We start from the raw sequence: 23,502 nt of genomic DNA on the forward strand, positions 1-23,502 counted from the left end.
AGACAGAAAATGAGTAATGCATATAATTGTCTGTACTGTCATTTACAAGATTACTTCGTCTTGCTGGAATTCATTGCACAGAATTGAGCTCTAAAGCCAGCTGGTGTATAGCATTCACCAGCTGAGTCTTTCACAATCAAGTGTTTAGAAAGGCAGGCTTGCTGCCTAGGCAAGAACACCCTGCAAGCTGCCAAAGACCTAAGAAAGCAGGATCAATTATTTCAATTTGCATTAAGCTAAATCTACAACAGATAATGTGACATATCAGTTCAGATCAACACACAAAGCAGTCTACAATTACAAGTTGGCTTTAAAACACAGAAAGGATTAGTGGTAAAGCAAGCACAAAAGAAATGTATATAGCTGCCATGCACAGCCTAAAAGCAACACCGTTGGTTCCCACTCCCTCCTGCAGATGATTCTTGCTGTTGCCAACTGGATTTCCAAGAACCAAAACTGCCAGTAGCTAGTAAGAGTTCAAACCTGTCTCAGTGTCACCCTTCGGACCACCTTTAAAGAAATCCGAAATTGCTTTCAATGGGGAGCGCCATCCCTGGGAATCCGTCTCATCCGCTAGAATTAAAGAAGTGTTACCTGCAGGGCACCTGCACAGCCAGACTGACACTCCAATGCAGGGGCAGCTCTCACCTCCCAGCAAGGTGAGACTTGCAGCCAACAGGTGCTCACTGACAAGTTACTGAGACGCGGCTTTCTAGGTTAATGTCAACACCATTAATGCTATCACTTGAAGGGCCTTGCTGCTCTCTGGGGACCACTGAGCAATTTCACCATTATTCAGAGACTCCTGCAATCCACTGACTCAGGCTTCCCAAGTCACTGCACACATGTTAGATTTTGGATTTACTTTTTGATATCTAAAACTTAACACACAGTTGTTCACCGGTGATGGTTATTCACATCACTTCTCCCAGCCCTGGAGATTCGGCTAAAGCCATCAAAGACTTTGTCCAAAGCAGCACTACCTAGGACACAGATCTCTGTCACAGCATGATGTGGGTCAGCTGCAAAGGGGCACACAACAGATGAACAGGAGCAGAGGGAAATGCTCATTCAAGGGGCATCACCACCTCTGCAGGCTGGGCCAGAACCATGTTACCTGCCCAAACACAGATATGGGCACAGCCAGATGGAATACTTTGGTTCTTACCTCTGGGTCCTGTCACCACCACTTCAAGAGGTGCTATTCCTGCCTTGCTGGTGTCTACAGTGAAGGACTGGGGGATTTTGGCTCGAACAGCTGTACCCAGACCTGGTCCTGCTATCTTCACCTTGCTGGGATCCACAACATCCTTCACAGGAACCTTGAAAGGACTGCCTGGAAGTTGACACGGTAAGCGTTAAACACCACAAGGTTAACAGTTACAGAGAACAATAGGTCTTTTTTCTCTACCTTTCTTTAGATTTTTTTATTACTATCCATCTGCTGCAGGCAGGAATTACAACCCCACAGCCTACACACTATCCCTCTGCTTCTGCAAAAGCCAGAAGTGTAACGATGGTGCTTCCACAGCTTCACAGAAGTGGTGTCAACCATCTGTGACCCATCTACGTCTTACACCTCGGGAAAAAAACAAACATGAAAGAAACCAGAAGTGCAAATGAAGCATCATGAAGGCCATACAGTTCCTTCTATCTTACTGTGTTCAGTATGTCAACAAAGAGAATGGGAGCAACAGGAAACATCCCCTTTTACTGCAGAACAGGATCGTTAATGCATCCACATACCAAAGGGCTATTTTCTTAACCTTAAATATTACACACCACTCGTATGCAATACCAGTTATTTCTGTCCCTTTTCCTGTTCCACTCATCTGTACCTATGTGAGCAAATGCCTTTTCTGCCTGAATTCAGAGGAAAAGCAGAAAGCCAAAATCACGTAACATCCCACAGCACAAGGGAGATGCAGCCAACTGAGAACTCTGAGCCCACAGTTTGACTTTATCCCTCTTCTGAAAGACCTGAGCAAGAACTCTTACCAGGAATATGCTCTCCCCCATACGTGATGTTAACATCATAATCTCCTGGAACATAAGGAATATACTCGGCACTGCAGCTCCCATCTTTGTTATCTTTACAGCTAATTTTAGATTCTGAAGGTCCTTCAACAGTTATTCCAAGGCCACCAATTCCTGCCCCTCTGCAAGACAGAAACACACATTGTTAGAATCACCTGCTTCTAAAGCAGCTTTGTAGTCTTCACATGCTCTGGCTGCATTTTCATCCTTTTTGGAAATGTGGTATCCTGACTTCCAATATTCAGCCTTCAGCGTGTGCTGCCATGCAAATCTGTTCAGCATTGCCTCACTCAAGTTTTCCTATAATTTTCTTCCCAGTAACTATCAATCCCTAATGTCGAATGCTTGCAGAGCAGAATAGATGATGAGGTAGCACACACAGTCATCAGCTGGACACAGCTTGGCCTTTTTATAAATATTTGTACTGAGTGCAGCATCCTGCATTGCACACACCACTACACTCCTCCCCACCCACATATTCCTTCAAGATCAAACCGGCTCCATCACCTGGTGACAACTGAAAAGGCATTGGGCTGATTTGTGAAAGCTTCTGTAAGTCCAGGTCCTTGTGCCTTCACACGTGATGGATGGCAGCCCTCTGTGACATTCACTCTGAAGGGACTATTTGGCACAGGCACACCATCATATGTCACATTGACTGAGTGTGGACCTGTTAAAAAGAGGCAAACATCTCCTGAATTCCCTAAAAATGCTCATGACTTAACATAACTCTACAAGATGCTACAGACTTAAATGTCAGTATATGGATAAGAGTTTCTTCTTGCATTTCACAAGACTTCACAAATGTTTTGTAACTGAGATTCCATCCACAAACTGTTCCTCTAAAGACAAGTTACCATAAAAGCCAGTTCTTCAAGTTAAAATAGAGCTATTTCCTGCAGAATCAGCTCCTCTGCTGGCAGACCTCTTGCAAAGATGCCAACAAGTTACTGGCAGACCTCGGGGGTTTGCCAAATGAAAGCAGCAGAAGAGCTGCTTGCTCCTGGCTTTCCCCTTTCAAGTAGAAGAAAACAAGGCCCGAGGTTACCCTTTTCAAATGGCGTGTACTCCACTGAGTATGTTCCATCCGCGTTGTCTTGGATCAGACAGTCTGTGGGGGAGCCAGAGGGGCTCGTGATCTGTGTCCTGATGTGCTCACCACCAGCCTTCGTTAGAGGTCGAGCATCCACAGTGAACTCAGTTGTAGCTTCTCGGAAGACATCTACAGGAAACATTTTGAAGAGCCACTTCAAGAAGTGCAATATATTCCAACAATAAAACATTTGGTGAAGCAGCACGATAAACAGCTTGTATGGGAACAAGAGACTCCTGTCTGTCCAAGGATCACCATGGAAACATGCAGGGCTTTTACAACTTTCAACACAAGTCCTACAAATTCCCGTAACAACAGTTAGTCTCACCTTTTCCTTCGACTCCTGGTCCAAACACTTTAACTCTGCTTGTGTCCACAGCTGGCTCCACTTTGACCCGGGCTGGGAATTTAGGCACTTGCTCTCCTCCGTATCTCATCTTGATTGTGTACATGCCAGCTGAGAGTGGCACGTAGGTAACGACATAGGTCCCGTCTTTGTTATCATCGATCTGGACCTCAGCTTTGGAGCCAGTATCTGACACCATGTCTACCCTCAGGTCCCCAGGCCCTGCTTCTGTGCAGTCGACATTCAGCAGCCCTGCCTCACCGACTTTACCACGCTCCAGACCTGGGCCTGTGGCAATGACTTTAGAGACATCAAACGGCATTTCTATATCTGCCTTAAAGGGCGAACCAGGAATGTGAACTTCTTCAAAGAGGATGTTTACAAAATACTCTCCAGGCTTTGTAGGCAGGTAGGACACAGAGCAGGTTCCATCGCCATTGTCCGAACATTCAATTTTAGCTTCACACGGGCCTTCCACTGTCAAACCCAAACCTCCAGTTCCTGCCCCTTTGGTATCTATTGTAAACTGGGCTGGTTTTCCAACAAGGCCCCCTCGAAGACCTGGACCATGAGCTTTTACCTAGAAGAGAATATGCAGTTGAGCCACATGGCTTTTTACATGTTACTGCCAAAAGACTTACTAGTTAGACTTGCTTGTATGTAGGACCCATTAATAGGCTCTTAAAATTACACAGAAGGCACTGTGTCTCCTTTGCCACTCAGCCCTACATTTTTACTGTAAAGCTGGTACTTCTCCTCCAAAGAGGTTTCTAGGCAAGGATATTTATAATCTCACCATGGCTGTTTTTATAAAGCCATGGGAAATAAAAGGTGGAAATGTTAAAATATTTGATGGCTGTACACATGTTTTTCTTGAAATATATTTCCTTAGAAAAAGAGCATACTAATACATCAGAGATGCTTATCAGACAGACTTCTCTTAAATTAGGAGTGATACCTAAATCTGCCACATTATGCAGGATACTTGCCATATTTTTCATTAGTTCAACACTTTTTTCAAATACAGTGCTACAGGACGGAATTCTACAAGTCAGAGAGGCTACTAAAAGAATCACTGAGCACTCTGAGTAAGGATTTTCCTGGGTATTTTTTGGCCAAGACCAAGCCAAGTCTCATGTAGTAGCCCACAATACAGTTTTCAGCTATCAGTTGCTGTTCCAGCCCTATACTGTTCACTCACCTTGGAAGGGTCTGGAGGTAATGTGGCCTCCACAGTGTAGGGGCTCCCTGGGATTGGGTTGCCATCATAACTCACATCCACCACATACAGTCCTTCTTCCCGTGGGATATATTTCGCAGTGCTGCACTCCTTACCCAGAACTGGTTCCACCAGACATGGCACAGCTTTCCTCATAGGACTGGAAATATTAACCTCCAGTTTACCTTGCCCACCAGCTCCTTTCGTATCAATTACAAATTCCTGATCCTTCCCTACTTCCACTCCTGAAAAAGACAAAACCCATATTAGATTACTTACTTAACATCAGACAGCAGTCCAAAGAGTCTCCCATGCACACACCACTGAGGGAGCAGGTACTGGCAGAGCCCTACCCAGTCTGCATTCCTCTGCAGGCAAAAAACCCTCCCAAGCCAAACAACAATAACAAAAAAACCCAAGTAAAACCAAATGCTTTGATTAATTGACATTACAAAGCTACAGGGGAAAACAAGCCTGTAAGGTGTGGTCTGACAGTATCAGAGAGAGGCTCATTTCAGGAAAGCAACAAAATTACACAGCCTTAAGTTCTTCCACTTTTGGAAAACAAAAAGACTGTATGAATGACACCGTGCATTGTAAGAAGTTGATACATTTGAACAGTCATCTAGCCCTCAGGGAAACAGATTTCATCAGTTAGCGCTCAGCCTGGTGAAGCATCCAGCTCTGTTCACCACAAATAACCAAAGCCCAAACACATGTTTTCTCCACAGTACCTTGTAATCTTAGCAAAAAAGAAAAAAAAAAAGAAATCTAAATTGAAATTCAGCTTTCAAGAGGACCACCTAAATAAGTGTGGTCAAGTTGGAGGTAGTTGATCCCCAGCTGTAGTAAGTTAAAAAGGAGATTGTTTTGCCTGCTCCTGTTCCAGCAGGATATGTTGGCTATCACCCAGACTCCTGAGACCCTTCAGAGGCTTCCAGCCCACAGGTACTTACTGTTTTCAAGTCCGTTGACTATAACTTTGCTTAGGTCTAGAGGAGCAGCAACGCCCACTGTGAAAGGGCTCCTAGGTATAGGATCACCACCATAAGTTACCAAAACCTTCATTGGACCCTAGGTGGAGAATTTACACGTTAGCTCAGTTTCTCACTTCACACAGACACACCAACACCCAAGCAGTACATAACCACATCAACTAATCTATTTTATCTGGCCACAGCCAAACTTACTGGTTTATGAACACTAAAGCTCACACCACTGCAGCTCTTCTAAGTACTAAATGGTTTTTATTTAATACAGGAAGAGCAAGAAAGACAGTTGTTTCCAACATTTAGTTAGACTATATTCAAGCTGCCTGGCAAAGCCTCCAGCTCAGGCTGGCTCCCACCCCATCCCGGCACTCAGACCCGACAGCTGAATGAATGTCCCACTGCTCCAGACCAGGTATCCCCTTCCACCACATGGAGAGGCCAAAGCTAAGACTGCAAAGAGGCCATATTATTACAGCATCTGAAATACCAGGGGTTTAAGCTCTACAAGTCAGAAAGATTAATGCTCTTGTGTATTTTGGCTGGAATGCTGCACAGCCACGGCAAGCTCCAGCCCATGATGTGTGTTCCTTTTATTCTCTCCTACCGCAGTCCATATTTCAGCTATATTCACTGTTTGCTTACTTTTCACTCTTGGCCGGTTCTGCTCCCAAGTGAAATAATCATGGATGTTTCATGCAAGCTAGTGAATAGCTTCCATGATTATTTTTGGTTGTTTTTAGAAAACATACACACGGGTAGCTGTAGCAACACCATGAGATAGATAAGACCAAATAAACAGCATTAAACCAAGGCTGCTCTGCAACTGACGTTGCCCCTCAGGAATTTAACTACCTATTCCATCCTTTCCCTGCTCTGAAGAGTCCACAGTCTCATTCATAAGCTGTTGCTTAGGAACCTGAGAAGGACAGGGTCCAGGAAAGACCTATGTGCTCACAGCACGGAGGGACAACAAGGCTACTCTAATTACTGAGCAGTTTATTTTCATCTCTTAACCACTGCTCTCCTGCCACTGCTATCCATGAGCATCTCCTGTAAGCCCACAGTGCTTACATGACCCATGGTACTTCTCCAGATGGAAGACCCAAGTGGAAAACCAAAAACTGGTTTGGGCATCCTGGCTTGCTTCACCAGTGATTTTCAGGTGAAGCTAAGAAATCTGGTACTGCTCATGAACACATGGAGTACAGAGGAGTGCTCCCTTCTGCATACCAAGCCTGACTAAACAAGCCAAAGCCTCTCCAAACAGGCACACCAGCCACATCCTGAGATCATGCAACTGCTTTATCAAAAAACAAATGTTAGCTCTATGGTGCTTCCAAGAACTCTGAACCAGCACTATCAGTTAAACAATACTGCAGTTTTCCTTATCAGTTCACTTTTACATAGCTCCACTCAAGGAAGCTGGGGCAGATGACCTAGTAGTACATTTGGTTGTTCAGGAGAACAAGAGTAGCAAAGCACTTTCATCTCAGCACCAGAGCACCTATATCCTCACAAATATGAGATCTGTGCATCCTGGTATTTAGTGGCCCTTTACAAACACACAAGTACAGTGTAAGGAAAAATACTTCTAGTTATTAGGAGCTAGAAAGGCACCAACTTCATCACTTGTCTACTGGGAACTAGTGCAGCTTCACCCAAACTCTTCTTTTTGTCCCTGCTCTGGTTTGCACTCCAGCTCCTTGGACACCAGCAGCCTGCTGACAGGCAGCACGCCACAACCTCAGCTCTGCAGGACAGCGGCAGCTGGGGCAGCAGTCAGCTCCACTGTGGAGTCTGGGAAGGTTGGCCACCTTTCTTCTTCAAGAAGAAGATAAGGTATGGAATGATGATGTGAGCTGAGTGCTACTGCATCAGTATCTCTCCTTGCCATAGAAAAGAAAACAACTGCAAGCTATAAATAACTACATCAGAAAAACTGCATTACTGCTTTCCAACTCCCACTGCACTGCAGACATTAGGGATTCTGGGGAACAAGATACCCTGGCAAGTTTTTTCTGCTTTTTCCACTGTGCTCAAGTACTAGGGAGGGAGGTCAGTGCACTACAGCAACAGAAGTTGTTCACTCCTGTACCACTACAGGAGTTGGACATACCTGCTGTATGGGCGTGTACCTAATAGTGTGGGAATAGTCATAGTTGTCAATGATATCCAGATCCATCACTGCCTCCCCTGGCACTGAGGTGCTGAACTGCACATCCAGTGGTGCTTTTCCAGCTCCCTTGGTGAACACAGTGAAGTGTGTTGGTTTGCCACTTTCCACACCTGAAGAAAAATGTTCATTCTAATTTACAAACAGCTCACACAGAAAAACTCTCCTCAAGAAGCATTCAGTACCAATAAAGCCCAGCCAAGCAAAATATCAAGGGAGAGGCATTGTTTTCAACTGCCTGACACCCCACCCTGCTGCTGCATCCCAGCAATGCTCAGCCAGGCTGTGACCATCCTGCAACAGTTCCTCACGATCCAGTATTGGTCACACTACATGAACCCAGGTCTCACCAGTTTTGTTCAGCCCAGGTCCTTCAGCTTTCACTTTGCTGGCATCATGCGAGGGGTCCACCTTAACTCTGAATGGGCTGGCAGGAATTTCCTGCAACAGAAACACAACTCCAAAAATAACCAGGTCATTCTTCACTAGCCAAAATTAAACAGATAATAGTTTTAAGATAATTTTGCTCTAATTCCAGTATCTTGAGTAAGATTTCACCTCACTTAAACACTGCCTTACTGATCAGTATAACTCAAAATACAGGGCAAAGTTAACAGCTGGAAGTTTATCTCTCTGTTTTTTATTTTTAAGGAAAAAAATTTCCCCCTATTTTCTTTGAAAAGCCAGTTAGGTTTTTTTACCTTTAGAAGGCAGCCTTACCCTACCATGGAGAGACATTCATTATGCCAGTCCAACACATTACACAAACTTCAGTGTCCCCAACCAACTTCTCTCACTTGCATACATGCAAGTATTACAAAGGAAGTTTCCATTTTTTTACATTGCTATAGAAACAGCGACCAAACCTAGTGCATGTGAGCTGATGTGGAAAGAACCAGCAGTGAACTGGCAAATGCATGGTGATCCAAGAGCAGAGAAACAGATTCTTGAAACATCAGGCTGCAAAATGAAGATTACAAACCTCTCCTGCAAAAAGCACTTTAATAGTGTAGCGCCCAGCAGCTGGTGGTGAGTATTTCACTGTGAACGTATCATTAGCATTGTGGATTATGTCGAAATCTATGTCCTCTTCTTCGCTGCTGACCACACGAGCATCACACTTAATTCCAACACTGACATCACCTAGGAAAAGCAAGTGGAGGTTTTGCTACTGGACAGCCCAGACTTTGCCAGCCAAACAGCCAGACCATTCCCACTTCTATCTGTCTGAGTCACCCTGTTAACTAACGTAACAGATCAGATCACAATTCACTGCAATGTTCTGCTTCCCAAGGTTTTTCCACTAAATATGGAAAACCAGCATGGAACAGTACACTATCCCTTCCTTGCATGACCCGTGATTCTAATACCAAAGAATAACCCAACCTGCTTTTACCTTCTCCTGCATCTGTGCAGTCCACAGTGAAGTGGGTCGGTTCACTTGCCTTCAGGCCAGTTCTCTCCACACCAGGTCCAAACACTTTCACTTTCTGAGGATGACTCCCTTGACCTATAAGGACCTACACAAATTCACAAGGGTGAGAATCACACATCTCTGTCGCACTTGAGATCACAGCCAAGTCAGAGCATTGCTTGGAGAGAAGCTACAGGATAACAGACACAAATGAATGGCCTCAAATCGCCCAGGCAGCAGCTGGGCTGACAGGAGACCACCATGGGAACTTGTGAAAACAGAAAGATTTATACAAGTGGATAGGTTTCTAAAAACATGAAGCAGAAGGGCACACCTCCTTGAAGTCCACAGAAGGGGTTTATCATCCTAGTTGTACTAACAAGTAGTTGTGAGCACCAATGTCCTATTTGGCTAGAACTAAGAACTATTCATCTCTGTACTTACCCTAAATGGGCTATTGGGCACATTGGCTCCTCCCCAGACAACAGAAATTGTATGTTTGATTGGTTTAACTGGCACATAGGAGCAGGCAAACACACCATCAGGCTTGCTCTTTATCTGGATATCAATAGGGTTTCCTTCTCCATCCTAAAAAGCAGTAACACAAGCAGAAGGTTCAGGAACTTCAAAAATGTTTGCATAGTTTGAACAGCTCAAGACTGTTCCAAAATGTGTCAGGTTTTTTTCCCCAGAACTGCAGTTCAGAAAAACTGAAGAAACCTGCAATTTACACTTCTGCAAGTCTTCCTCATCTAACACTTGTTCATTCATACACCATCCTACAACACACAGAAAATTCACAGGCTCAGAGACACTTCAGTGGGTCCAAATGACAACTCAAGGAAATTACACCTTGCTTTGCTTCCAAGTAAGGAAGCAAAGCCATGTACTTCATATACTTCAGAGCAGTCACTTTGTCTTCAGTTGTTGCCTGACTACATTACACAGATCAAAGCACAGAGCTTTGACTTGAATTACACATGCCCAGAATTAAGTGGTGTGTAAGAGAGTAGGAATACTTAAGGCATTTTTCTAAACAGTATTAAAGTCCTTTTGCTGCAGTTTCACACAGCTGCCTTTGGGTTTTTACCTGGGCATACATCTTCAGAGGTGCTTTCCCAGCATCCTTGGTTTCAACTGTGAACTCAGCAGGATTGTTCACTATACAGCCAGTCCTCTCCAAGCCTGGGCCATAAGCCTTCACCTAAAAGAGCACCTCAAGAATATCAGTTTGCAGTTCAGAAAGAGAAACAAAACTAAATGATTTATGCATGAAGACCTGCCCCTCCACAAACCCCATGAAGCATGTGATACTACTTCAGCAAGTTTTCATTACATTAAATCAAAACCACAACAGTGTTATTTGAAAAAGCTGGGGAGTATCTGGCTGGGTAATATCTTGGCAAATTCAGAGCTTTAAGCAGAGGCAGTTTAAGAGTCAGCTACCAGAATCCTTTAGAAACATCTCTACTGCAGTTACATCCAAGACATGCTGTGCCATGGGTGAACTCCTGTGCCTCACCTTATCCGCATTGAAGTCTCCTGAAGCCGGTCGAATGAAGGCCATGTAAGGGCTGTCTTTTATGTCCTCATCATCACACATGATGTGCACAGCATATTCACCAGGCTCTTTGGGCCAATACTTCACATCACAAGAGCCATCGTTCTTGTCATCACACTCAATTTTAGCCTGAGAAGGGCCTTCTATCGCAAAGCCTGAAAAAGGAACAAGTAGGTTCCTCACGTTAGATCTGTGGTGGCTGCTAATTTAACACCATTTCCATAAATAGTTTTTTGTTAGCCTTAAACATGCCTGGTCTCTCAGTCACCCTTCTTCAGCAATACAGGAGATAATACATCCATCATTCCCTTCTGGATCTCATCCCACAAAACCACAGATTAACACTCTCTGTCACGCACACTCCTGTCTGTAGGACATGCCTTTGATACTCAGAGATGTTAGTGTTTAGATCACAAAGTCTTACAGACATGGTTTTTTACTGTTGGGAAACCTATTGTTTCTCATGAGTTCGCTGCTAGCACTGCAAGATACAGATATTTCAGGGAAGCTAAGTCAAGTAACGTACCAAGAGAGCCAACTTCCGTGCCAATGGACTCGACCACAAAGTCGGCTGACTTGCCCACAACTCCCTCATGCAGTCCTGGCCCCCAGGCTCGCACTTTCTGAGGACCTGCTTCATGACCCACCTGAACTTCAAAGGGGCTACCAGAGAAAAACAAAGCATGGTATTAGAAATGGGACAAATACAGCATCTATGTCTTACCCCAGGCATTTTAATGAAGCTCTACATTGAATTTTCCAAATTAATAGATGCTATCATGTGGTGGAACAGTGCCCAGCAGTGTCTTTCTAGCAGAGATGTTATCCAACCCATCACCATCTTCCACCACAAATTCTGAGTGTCAAATACTTGTTCTGCTTGCTATAGCTGTGGACACTGAAATAATAGAGTCCTTCAAAATCTTACAGCAAAGTCCAAGCTGCATTATCCACCATGTTTTCTTTGTTTTTTTATTCATGATTTTGCGTTAGAAAGACTGACACAAATCACCCTTCAGAGCTTTGTCAAGCTGCTGCAGCCCAAAACCAGGCTGTTAAAAATAAAAAGTTAAAACAACAATTTGCCACTAACTTGTCTCCCCAGTGCTTCTTCAAAGGTCAGAGCTGCTTTAAAAGCCCACCAACTACATAACCCACTGAAGGACATAAAAATGCCCAAAAAGCTACTTTTGACTCACCTTTTTGGGATGTTTTGCCCACCCCATGTAATTGTGACAACGTACTTCCCTGGTGTGGCTGGATAATATTCAAATGCATATATGCCATCCATAAAGCCTTTTTGTTTCACCAACTCTTCCAAGCCCTCTGTTGAAAGATCAATTCAGCACTGAACTTAACAGCTTCCATCCTGCTTTCAATTACTCAGACAAGTTCATGTTTTCTAGTATTTATTTTAGCTTGCAAGAATAAATTTCTTCCATCAGAAAAAAAAAGGTCAGGTTATAAGGGAAGTTAGTTCTAGCTGCCCTCTAGGACAAAGACAGCAAACACTTCCAGAAGAAATACAGCAGAAAGTATTTTAAGTTACCAGACTTAATAAGTTCCCTTGTGTTTTATTTTCTTAGTCTGCAGTATGATGCGTGTCATATGTTAAAACAAAAAAGCTTAACATTTGTCAGACTTTGTAACCACAAGTATGCAGGGAATGCCTACTTTTCATTTTCTTCGAGATGAAGAATTTAGGAAGAAAAGCTTAATACGCTAAAATTTACATTGATATGTCTGTTCCTTTTTTCCCCCCAGCCTCATGAAGCCACACAGTCAGAGCTCTGTGTGCGTGGAGGAGGTGAAGGCAATACAATGCACCTTTGAATATCGCCCCAGGCGGGGGGAGGTGGCAGGCTCAGAGTACCACACAGGGACTGCTGCTGGCGGCCACATGAGCCAGCGGCCCCTGTGCTCCCATCCTCCCAGGCAGAAGGCCACATCCAGGGCTCGGGACCAAGGCACCTGGGGATGGATCCTCATAGGTGGTCTCTGTCAGCCTGTGGGTTCCTTCCCTCCTCTGCTTGTGTGCCTAAGCAGCTAGTGCCACCAGGAATACTGCTCTGAGCCATTACGAGCTTTTCGAGAGCAGGATTTCCATCAGGCCAGAGACCATGGGGTGTGACTTGCTTCCACAGACTGGATGAAGATGCAATGTGTACCCATAAAGCTTGGAGGCCACAGCAGGCAGATGCATGGAATATCTCAGTTTTGCTAACTGGCGCATTAAAATGGAAAGAACTAAAACCAGATATAATCTTACCCAGCCCCTGCAGACCAAAACCTCCCCAACAGACACAAAGCACCAATAAACCATTCTGAAGTCTGGCTTTTTATACAGATCCCATCAGTTCCATCAGGACACCATCTCCTTCCTGCTCTTCCTTTTCCCAGGCTCTGCTCCTCCCCTTTCTCCAAAACACATGCACAGCACAGATTTACCCCAGCACTCACTTGGTCCCTTTATAGTCACTCCAAGATCTCCGCTCCCTGCTGCTCTCGTATCAACCTTGAAATCGGCCGTCTCCCTGATACGGACGCCCTTGGGCTGCAGACCTCGACCAGTGGCACGACACGCGCTGGGGTTGCAGGCTGCAAAGGAACTTCAGGCATTACTACTGTCTCTGATCTCAACATACAGGTAGCCTAGCCAGCCTGGGACAACCTTCAGTTTAACATTGACTCAGGGCAACCACAGCTTAGCTTTCAGCAGAAGGTTATAGCATTAAGGCAGACAGACATGAGTCTGCCCGGCTGCTGTCTATGCCCCCCGGCTTTTAGGCAGTAGCAGTCAGTGCTGCCAGGCAACACTTACCCTGTTCAAGACCATTTTTTCGAATGACTGAAAACACTGAAGCCCTTCTGCTTTCCAATTCAATGCCACTTATCAATACAAGATTTTACACAGCTATCATGGAGAGATATTTGCCGGAGACACCACCTTCCTGACGCCTTTTGCATTGAGGCCCACTGCAGTGTAGGGTGAAGGGTCCCTTTTGCAGATAAGCCCCAGTGAACAGTATTATTCTGCTGGTCTTTCAGAGGCACATGACTGGGATAACTGCTATTAGCAAAGCTGAGTTTTGCCTGTGCTCCGTTAAAAGATGTCACATCAAACCCCCCCTGCTTGTCACAGTTCACACTTTCACAGAAGCATAGTCACCAAGCCCTCTGCAGACTGAAGCAGGGTGGGGCAGGAGGGTTACACATGGTTTAGGCTTATCTTGGCCTCTTTACTCCGAGCACTCTTCTGGGCCTGCAGAGTGGCTACAGAAATTTTACGCACTTAGGAATAGTTTTCATTACACAATCCCAGCTGTCATGAGGTTTTCAACGCCAAAGACCTGAGAGGTTTGAAGAGACTTACAACCAACCACAGCTTCCCAGCACTGTAAACCAAACACGCATTTTCCTCAAGCATGCCGTGCTTACAGCAGGAGCACAAGTCTGCCAAGCAGCTTGTTAGGTTTTCACTCATTATACAAGAGCTTACAGGTTTTCCCCTCACCCCTGCAGCAGCCAACATTGCCCTGTGTCCTACACCAGCAGGATTGTGTGCCATCTGCCCGCTCTGAAAGCTCAGTGGGAACACACAGGAGCACGGCTGACATGGAGTGGGAACAGCTTGCAGAGCACTTACACAGCTGCGTCAGGCAGCCTGTGGTTAAGCCAGTTTCACTGACTGGGTCACACAAAGCTTCAGTTTCTTTGCAACTTTCCTCCCCAACCCCAACAAAACCAAAAATCCATTTGGCTGGGACAAGCTGCAGGCTAGAAGCTTACAAAGAGCAAACATGACGGAGCATCCTGCACACCTCTTACCAACTATGAAGCCATTAGCAGTGAAGTCCAAAATTCCACAAATGGAGGGTAGCTCAGGAGAGATGAGCAGAGATCTAAAAGCATAGGAGCACGTAAGGATGGAACAGAAAGCAAATTAGGTGTCCGTTAAGGAGGAAAACAGTAAATATAGTCATTTGAGGAACAAGGGTGGAAAACAGCAAGACACTGCATAGCTGGATAAATTACTCAAAAAAAAAATCAAAGGGCAGCTTAACATTTGTAAGTCTAGGCAGAAAGGAAACTAGCAACAAAAGCCATATTACTGTTAGAGAGAGCACTGGTTTACCCTGAGAGTACTCAGGTGACCCACTGAAACAGGACCAAGATGTTGAAAGGTACAGAGAATATAAAAGGCATGATCCAAGCATATTCTGTGATCACATCCAAGGAGAAAAGTGCCCATCTACATTTATATGCATTTTTAAAAAAACATACCCTCTCCAATGAGAACAGTGCAAGGAGTTTTGGGAATTGCCTCCCCAGCAAAAGTCACTTTGACAATGTGAGGACCAGCTTGAACAGGTTTATAGGTGCAACGGTAGACCTGGTTGCCTTTGTCTTCCACTACAACTTCAGCAAGACTTCTTCCCTGAGGATCTTCCACTTCCACAATCACATCACCCACACCAGCACCTGCAAAGGAAACAAGCCCAGCTGAGCCTTGGCTACCACACCAGCAGCAGGCACCCTGTTTCAGACCACTACCAACTGCCAGGGCTCAGCCAGCCATCCTCTGCTGCCAATTCCAGGCACAGCCTCTACGTTCAGCTTTTGCTGACAGCAATCAAACATTTGAGTACGGAGTGGGCAAGACAGCATGGTGGCATTCCATGAAGTCAAACTGACAGGGCTCTGCTGCTCCAGCAGAGGAGGGAAAGGAGAGAAACCAAGGGTTTCACAACATACTACTGAATATACATACACCCTGGTTACCCTATGGACACCACCCTGTAGCATCTCTATCACAGATCAGCCCACAGCTTTACCAGTCAGTTCAATCTCTCAATCTTTGAAGTGGTTTAGATTAAGAGATTGGACAAATGAACGCTGGTCTGACAAGGATCCTCTCTGCTGGACTATACGTATTCACTTTTGTTCAGACACCTGCTCCTCTCACATCTTATTCAACTCATCATGCAACAAAAACAGTTTTCTATTCACTTTCAGAGTCCAGACATGTCTTTACATGATTCAGACCACTCCCTCTCCCAATTAGAGGCTGAACATAATATTTGCCTCACTATAACTACATTTAATTTTATTCCTAAACTCCCTCAGGCAGAAGGCAATTTCCAATATGCTACTCAGCATATTTTGGTGTTTAAATGCTACAAGTAACTGCCCTAAGTAGTTTCACATTGTTCTAAATGAATTAACATTTGTAGCATCTTATTGACTCATTCCTCTAGGCTACAGCATTGGCCTAATAGTAGGTAACAAATAATGTTATGGAGATGCCCTAATGAAGATAGTAACCCTCTAATAATTACAATAGAGGTTGAAACCAGTTCATCATTGAAGTATGAACTCAAAGTAGCACTGCAGCAGGTTTCTTTCTGTAGAGCTAAATATAGAACACACTACACGTTTACAGTTGGCTCACATTTATGTTCCACATGTCACATTCTTGTTCAAAATGAGTTGGGGAAACAAACCAGCCAGGAACTTGACTGCTGCCATCCAGCAAATTAATGGCAAATTTCTGGGTCAGGCTTAGCACCCTCTTGTCCCAGCTCAGCTCTGCACTTCAAATATTTCATACACAGCTGAAGCAGCCCAGCTATTATTTCACCCCTGAGCTGAAGGGGCTACAAATCTACATGCACTTTACAGCTATTTTTCCAAGGCCTTAGGTTCTCATATTTGAGGAACTGCAGGATTTCCATCATCGCTCATCCTGCTTACCTGCTGTGTAGAGGTCAAAGTAGGTAGGTTTATTGGCAATGTTCCCTGCTGCCTCCAGTCCTGGTCCCTTTGCAGTCACTTTGCTTGCATCTCCCTGGGCTTTGTCAACATTCACTTCAAATGGGCTCTTTGAGATGTGCTGCCCAGCAAACAGGACTGAAACCTAGGGACAGACAGCATCAGCTTGGACCCTTCAGGCAGAGGCACAGCTCAGATCACCACCCTAAAGCCAAGCGCAGGGTCAAGCACCTGCATTTCTAACACAAAGACTCTTTCCCTCAGAGGTGAGGGATTATCCATCCCACAACCCTCATCAGATGCATGCTAACTGCTGGCCACCTTCTTAAAGTTCTCTTGGTTACAGAATCAGGCACACCAGCATGAAAGCTTGAATCAGGATGTGCCAATACAAAGTGGATCTCTATGCAGCAATAAAGTGACAGCAGAACTTGCATTTTATCTTTTCAGGCTGGCTGTGGGGACCAGCCACCCCAAGAAGAGTCAAAGCAAGAGGATCACCAATCATAAACCTGCGACTATGGGCATCCAGGGACAAAGGAAGGGAATCCTTCTCTGCAAAATCCCTACAGTGTACAGTACCACCAGCAAAGAGATACGTCATAGAAACAACCTGCTGTTTTCATCTGCATCTCTCGTGGCAACCCACAAAACTGGCTTTGTAAGTTGCAAACCAGCAGAGCAGTGTGTTTAGCAAAGAGAATACTGGTTATTAACACAAAACCCACCTTGTGAGGTCCAGTAACCCTTGGAACATACTGTACTGAGTAGGTCTTGTTTTTGTCACTGGACGGTGTTATCTTGGCCTAGGAGAGAAAACACATCCCTCGTCAAGCTGTGCCTACGCATGCCAGCTGAACCCATTACTGATACTGCAATCTGCTTCCAGAGTCAGCACTATTAGACACTTGTTGCTGTGAGAGCAGGGATCCTTGCTATCCTCCCTCTTCTCACATGGAAAAAAATCCCATTGGTTTTGTCTTTACAAGAGAGGACGCAAGCTACCTTCTCCCCAACCCAGCCCTTTCCTTTGCTGTTAATTGCTGTACTGAGGCAGGCCAAAAGTGAGGAGACAGTAAGTCCAATGTACAGCTGTATTTCTCTGGAATGTTGTAACATGATCAAGTGGAACACTTGGATGAGAAGTTTCTATAAACATTAAAACCAGCATTTTAACTCGAAATGATTCATGGCATCTAAATAGTTGCTTTAGCCATTCTTGCAGAATGAGTAAATGCAGACAGTGATTTACTGATGTATGTTATCTAAAAGCAGGTCAGAGTGTACTTGGCCAGTCAAGCTAAAGCTCTGCAACTACTGGACACTGGAGCTGTGTTGCTTAGTTGCAGGTACTGACTGTTTTTCAAGGCAATTATGAAGAAAAGCTTGAGGCTTCTTGCACTTTAGATAAATGATATTTTGCAATTTCTTTTCAGATTACTTATTTGTTAAGAACTCACTTGTGAAAGATGAAGGTTACCACAAAAACTACAGCATTCAGACCAATTTGACTTTTCCATACAAGACGCTTAATGTACATACCTCCTCTCTGTTTCCTTCTGGATCTTCTATAAAGACCATCAGGTCACCCTGCCCAGCACTGATGGTGTCCACTGTGAAGATGGCAGGCTGCTTCACCATGTTCCCATGAGGCTCAATCCCTGTGAGACAGATACAGAACAGCACATTAGCTGCTGCCACAAACCTGGAAGACAGTTTGGAGGCTACCCAATGGCTGTCCAACCCATTCTCCCTTGCAAGCCATCAGAATCAGTTTCCCCAGACTTCTGCACATCATGTCTTTACCCTCTGCCCAGAGCATGATGCTCACAATAAGGCCTTCTCTTACAATACAAGTATTTTAAAAATTGGTCGAATCATCGGCACTCAACTCATCTTACAATCTCTGACCAAGTCAGGAACCCAGCTGCTATCTGGATTCAGGTGAAAACCAGTTACCCTGACAGGTACTGAGGGTCACTCCCACTGCTGGCAAGTGTAGGGCTGATGCTGACAGCAAGTGGGATATGTGCATGAGCTGCTCTCTTCACACCAGTTAAATGTTTAAGTGTGCTGCACCACAGGACGGGTGACTAGAGAGGCAGGAGAGAAATTCTGGGAAGACTTTAAGTGAAGCCATTACTTTAGAGTCAAGAGTAAAAGACTTACTTTAAGCACATCAGTTTTTACCTGTACTGCCCCATCTTAATCCATTTCCAAAATCCAGCAGTACAAATACTGCTCAGATTTACTATCTTTGAAATCTGCTCAGACTACCTGGCCAGAGTGTACACTGTACAAATGGCATGCAGGAACCTCTTAAAACAGTAAAAATCCTGCTACTCTGTGTGGTTTCCACTTAACTTTTAATCAATTTCCTTATTCCCCAGCACAGGGCCTGCTACAGCAGGCATTTACCAGCAGGGTTTCATCATCTCCCTGTACACAGTCCCAGGTCATGACATCTGTCATGGTGGTGTCAGACTGAGTGGGTGGAAGAACTTCCCAAAGTTGCTGATTCCAGACTAGCCCAAGCACATCCATACCCTTCCATCCAAGGCAATTACTCCTTGGCTGATTCATAAAAACGTGGGCACTACAGCTCCACTGCACAATTAGTGGAAAGTGCAACGTCTGATAGATTACAAAGGAAGTGGTTGTGAACAACAGAATTCCTGAACTTGTTTATCTTCAGAAAACAGTAACTTGAGAGTAATGCAAGGAAGACCATGTTTTTGCTAGGAAATCTGAGCATTCTGATAAGGTGTTAACAATTGACATACTCATTCTTTCAAACTAAGCCCTAGATTATCATCTAGCTGAAACTGCTACAAATTTGCTCTATGTCTCTCCAGTCCATCCCACAAGCATTAGGATATGGCATTCAAGTTAAGCACCACGCCTTCTGCAAGCACAAGGATTGATTATCCTCTTCTGAAGACAATTTCAGCCAGGACATCATTAGTTACAGCACTTTCTTAGCCTAGACTTCATCTTCTAGATTTTACTATCTTATCAGTGGCCTGCTTTGCATGGTTAAATGAGAACTCCTAGTCCACCACTGATGACCTACACAACTCTACATCCCCTCTGCAGGTTCATTTCACACCAGCTCTACACATGGCTGCCCTTGGCACAAACCCTCACGGTGCTCAGGGTGGTGTGCTACAGCTAAGATTCTTGTTGGGAGCTTATGAAGAGCTTACAAGAAAAAGGATAATAAAAAGAGCTAAGACTGACACACTTTGCACTTGACAGTCATCTTTTTCTGGAAGCATGAAAACCTGTTTCTCACCTGTTCAAAAGACCCTGCTCAGTCAAGGACTGAGCCCCTTGCTGCTGGAGTCACCTTCCAGTTCTGACATATCTTAGCAGTCAGAATTATCAATTAGTATATTTAGTGACTCTGTTTTGGCAATTAACTTAATGAATACATCAATCTTTCAAGAAGAGCCACTCACTCTAAAGTAATTTTCATTACAAAGGCTCCAGAGACACATAAAAGCAGACAAAGTAATTCCAGTTTTTGAATGAATAGAAACATGACTAAAGCCAGACTTGACAGACTGAGGCAGGCTGATCAGTCATTTACACATCTGGGGCCTGAAAAATGTGTCTGTGTATTGTGGTTTGCTGTGGAAGGCACCAATAAAGAACATCAACCCCAAGCTGGATAGGTGCTAAACCCACTCTGACTGTAGCAACTGCTTTAACTGCATAAATAAAGTACATGTCCCTTCATTCCACTAGTTATGTTCCAATGAAAAATCAAGTTTAAAAAACCCCAAGCAAATAAGAAAACTGGAAAAAAATAAGGAAAGTTTTGTTTCTTTGCATTTCATTATTGTACACCCAATTCTGAAACACACTCATTCTAAAAATCTTGAATTACCTACAGCAGCCCAGAGATGTAAATTTAAAAAAATTAAGGTGGAATGGAGAGCCAATTGTAATGCTGAAGAGATGCCTTCCAACACGCCAACCATATTAAAGGTAGAAGTCTGCTACTTATTCAGTTGTGACTGTGCACCAATCTAGAATAGAACTTCATCAACAGCTATATGAAATTATCAATTTTTAAGGTCAGTTAAAAATAAGAATGCCTACATAGATCTACAGTTGTTTAAGCATCTACAGATAATCAGCAAATTCAGCTTTCAGTCCTTCCAATCAGTAAATACAGCCTTTCTAACAAAGGCTCAGCACTATTTAATGTCCCAAGGGCTACCAACCTATCTTTGTACATGTGCGAAGTATTCAACACTATCAATCAATTCAAGTAAGCAATTTAGAATTACCCCACTCTAACACACATCAAGCCTGGGAAATGGAAAACTGTGTCTACAGAGAGCCTGCCGGAGAGACAGTGAGGTGATGAGGTTTTTCTTCTTTTAAGGAGTGCTTTATCACAAGCATTCACTGCTAGATCATCACCCATCTGCAGCAATACTGCTGGCCTGAATTCCATGCCAAGGTTGTTTTAGCCCCATATCATGCTACTCCTTCCAGCTGTGGATGGGAAGCTGGCAGCTTGCAGAACAGGTTCAGACTGGGAAATTTACATGTTAGAACTAGGAGTGCCTTCTGGACTATATCCATGTATTTCTGAAACCAGGCACCACACCAAGAGTATACAAGTGAAACTTTGAAGTCAGTTAGTTACAGTAGGTCTGAAGTTCAACATAAGCAGAAAACCCCACCCAGCTTTTTGAAGAGTTACTGCTCCCTGCAGCTTCAGCTCACCAAGTCCTTACCTTTGCCATAAGCCCTTGCTTTCTTTGGATTCAGTTTGGGTTTTAAAGGAGCTCCTGGTTTCAGCTTGGCTTTGGGGAACTGGGACAGGTAAGTCATCACAGAGTGCTCATCCACATCAGGGTGGATAATTTCTTCAGGGGTAATAACCTGAAAGACAGTGCAATTAAGCATATTGTACCAGTGCTTGGTTACCGCAGGTCAACACAGAAACAGAACTATGACACAGACTTAGATTTCAAAACTCCCACATGCTAATGGGATTTCTTACACTTATTTTCCCTTTGATACACACAACTTCATTTATTATCTCAGGCAAGAAAATCAAGAAGCTCATTATTATCCCAGTGTGGTTTGGGGGATTTTTGTGCCTTGATTACTAGGGGTTCTCAGGAGATTGCAACAAGCTTAATGGTACCAAGGCAAGAGAACAGCAGTTATGTTCCCCTTGGAAAGTGACATGGGGATAATCGATACTGAAAAAGTTAGTAATTCATAATCCTGTGTGCAACAGCTCTGAGCCACAAGGCTTGCAAAGTAAAACTTGTGACCAGTCTCTTCTCCTGCTTCCACAATACAAGCTGCCTCAGAGACTTCTCGAATTCTGTCCAACTTTATCAGCATGAAAATAATCTAGTTTGTAAATGCATTGCTCTCTGTTTGAACGCTATCATCGCAGGTGATTTCCTAAGCCAGTAAAGTTTTTCTTCTGTGGAATTCAATGCAGGAAAACAAATTCACTCCATGGACCAACATGTCAGGCACCACCATATAGGCCCTTTCCTCCTACCTTACGTGCTGCAACAGCAGCTGTCTTCAGCAGACACACCTACACAAATACAACCAGAGCTCTGAAATGTAATCGTGTGTTTCATTACAGTGCACCCTTTCTCAGGCAACTCTTCAGGAGTTCAGAGTAACTTTTCAAAGCATCCGAGCAGCTTCACCTGCTTTCTTCAATTTAAACCCCTGCTTGTCACAAGACCAAAGTTGGCCACTGTGCTCCCCACAGGCAGCCCAAGGCTGGTGGCCTTACCTGTGGCACACCCAGCCAGTCATCTGCCTGCTGCATGGCTTCCCGAGCGTTGTCCACGGGCTTGTTTGGGTCCCAGGTCTCCCAGTCCGGGCACAAACCTGCAAGTACATTTCAGTTGTTGTGTGTTATCTGCCACTGTGCTTCCCTAGCTGAAGAAACCAAGTATAAACTCCAGATCCCCTTGCATTACACTGCTTTGCAGAAAGACATTCAGAGTTTTGCAGAAGTAGCCAAAACAAGACAAGCACAGGCTGCTTATTCAAACAACTGTAAGGCAACAATCAGTGTAGAGTCATAGAATGGTTTAGGCTGGAAGGAATCTTGAAGGTCATCTAGACTGACCCCCCCGCTGCAATGAGCAGTGACATATCAACAGAGCTCTGTGCAACATGACCTTGAATGCTTCCCAGGATGGGACATCTACCATCTCTCTGGGTAACTTGTGCAAGATACCACTCTAAATTTAGCATAAATACATCTACCATCCTTTATGTTTCACTGGCTCTCTTGCAGCATATTTGGTAAAGAACACTTCAACCATTTGCCACAGCAGCCTAGATTGCATTGGATGAGCATCTGCAATCCCACTAGTGAGGGTGTTTTATAAAAAAGTGAGGAAATTTTGCCTTTTTCACACTACATCAAATTATTTGCCTTAAGCAGCTCAGTCTCAGATTGCTAAACACTGAAGTTTCAGTTAGTGTGCAGCTTCTGGCTGCTATGTGCTCCCTCTGCAAACCTACTTCAGGAGAACACATGAAGTCTTCCCACTGCACCCTGAAGTTGAAAGGTTGTTGGCACTTGCCGTGGGAACAATCCTTTCTTCCATTTAGGAGCCAGCATTTGTGCCTTTGTCCCTTGCACCCAATACAAAGCTTAGATGTGGCGCCTCCCATTGTGCAATCACACATTCTGCTACAGGCCAGAAATTCTCTTGGCCAAGAAGTTTACAACTTGCTGCTTCCTGCAGCTGGTCTCTTTGGACTCTTGGTTTTCTTGAAAGCCTCATTCCAGTCTCAAGCTCAGCAGTGAAAACCTTCTCCAATAGGAAGAGCAGCCACAAGGACAACAAGCAAGGAAAACACTGGCCATCAGAACCAAGGACTT

General features: G+C 44.3%; 1 protein-coding gene across 3 annotated transcripts in view; it reads right to left on the minus strand.

Annotated features, from left to right (window-relative positions):
• The window catches only part of FLNB (filamin B), a 70,734-nt gene that overhangs the window by 23,396 nt on the left and 23,836 nt on the right, over positions 1-23,502 (minus strand). For all 3 annotated transcript variants that reach the window (XM_009091078.4, XM_009091079.4, XM_018915080.3), the window contains exons 3-25: positions 22,396-22,493; positions 21,362-21,509; positions 18,150-18,268; positions 17,336-17,413; positions 16,590-16,752; positions 15,120-15,317; positions 13,296-13,433; positions 12,035-12,161; positions 11,362-11,498; positions 10,797-10,990; positions 10,365-10,478; positions 9,719-9,862; positions 9,257-9,380; positions 8,843-9,003; positions 8,211-8,301; positions 7,804-7,973; positions 5,652-5,769; positions 4,678-4,940; positions 3,459-4,056; positions 3,086-3,259; positions 2,545-2,707; positions 1,999-2,159; positions 1,169-1,336 (exon numbers count right to left, since the gene is read on the minus strand). In XM_009091078.4, coding sequence (XP_009089326.2) covers positions 1,169-1,336; positions 1,999-2,159; positions 2,545-2,707; positions 3,086-3,259; positions 3,459-4,056; positions 4,678-4,940; positions 5,652-5,769; positions 7,804-7,973; positions 8,211-8,301; positions 8,843-9,003; positions 9,257-9,380; positions 9,719-9,862; positions 10,365-10,478; positions 10,797-10,990; positions 11,362-11,498; positions 12,035-12,161; positions 13,296-13,433; positions 15,120-15,317; positions 16,590-16,752; positions 17,336-17,413; positions 18,150-18,268; positions 21,362-21,509; positions 22,396-22,493 — 3,849 coding nt within the window. The remainder of the gene's footprint in view (positions 1-1,168; positions 1,337-1,998; positions 2,160-2,544; positions 2,708-3,085; positions 3,260-3,458; positions 4,057-4,677; positions 4,941-5,651; positions 5,770-7,803; positions 7,974-8,210; positions 8,302-8,842; positions 9,004-9,256; positions 9,381-9,718; positions 9,863-10,364; positions 10,479-10,796; positions 10,991-11,361; positions 11,499-12,034; positions 12,162-13,295; positions 13,434-15,119; positions 15,318-16,589; positions 16,753-17,335; positions 17,414-18,149; positions 18,269-21,361; positions 21,510-22,395; positions 22,494-23,502) is intronic.

Source organism: Serinus canaria, chromosome 12 (genome assembly GCF_022539315.1).
Source record: "Serinus canaria isolate serCan28SL12 chromosome 12, serCan2020, whole genome shotgun sequence".
Lineage (NCBI taxonomy): Eukaryota > Metazoa > Chordata > Aves > Passeriformes > Fringillidae > Serinus > Serinus canaria.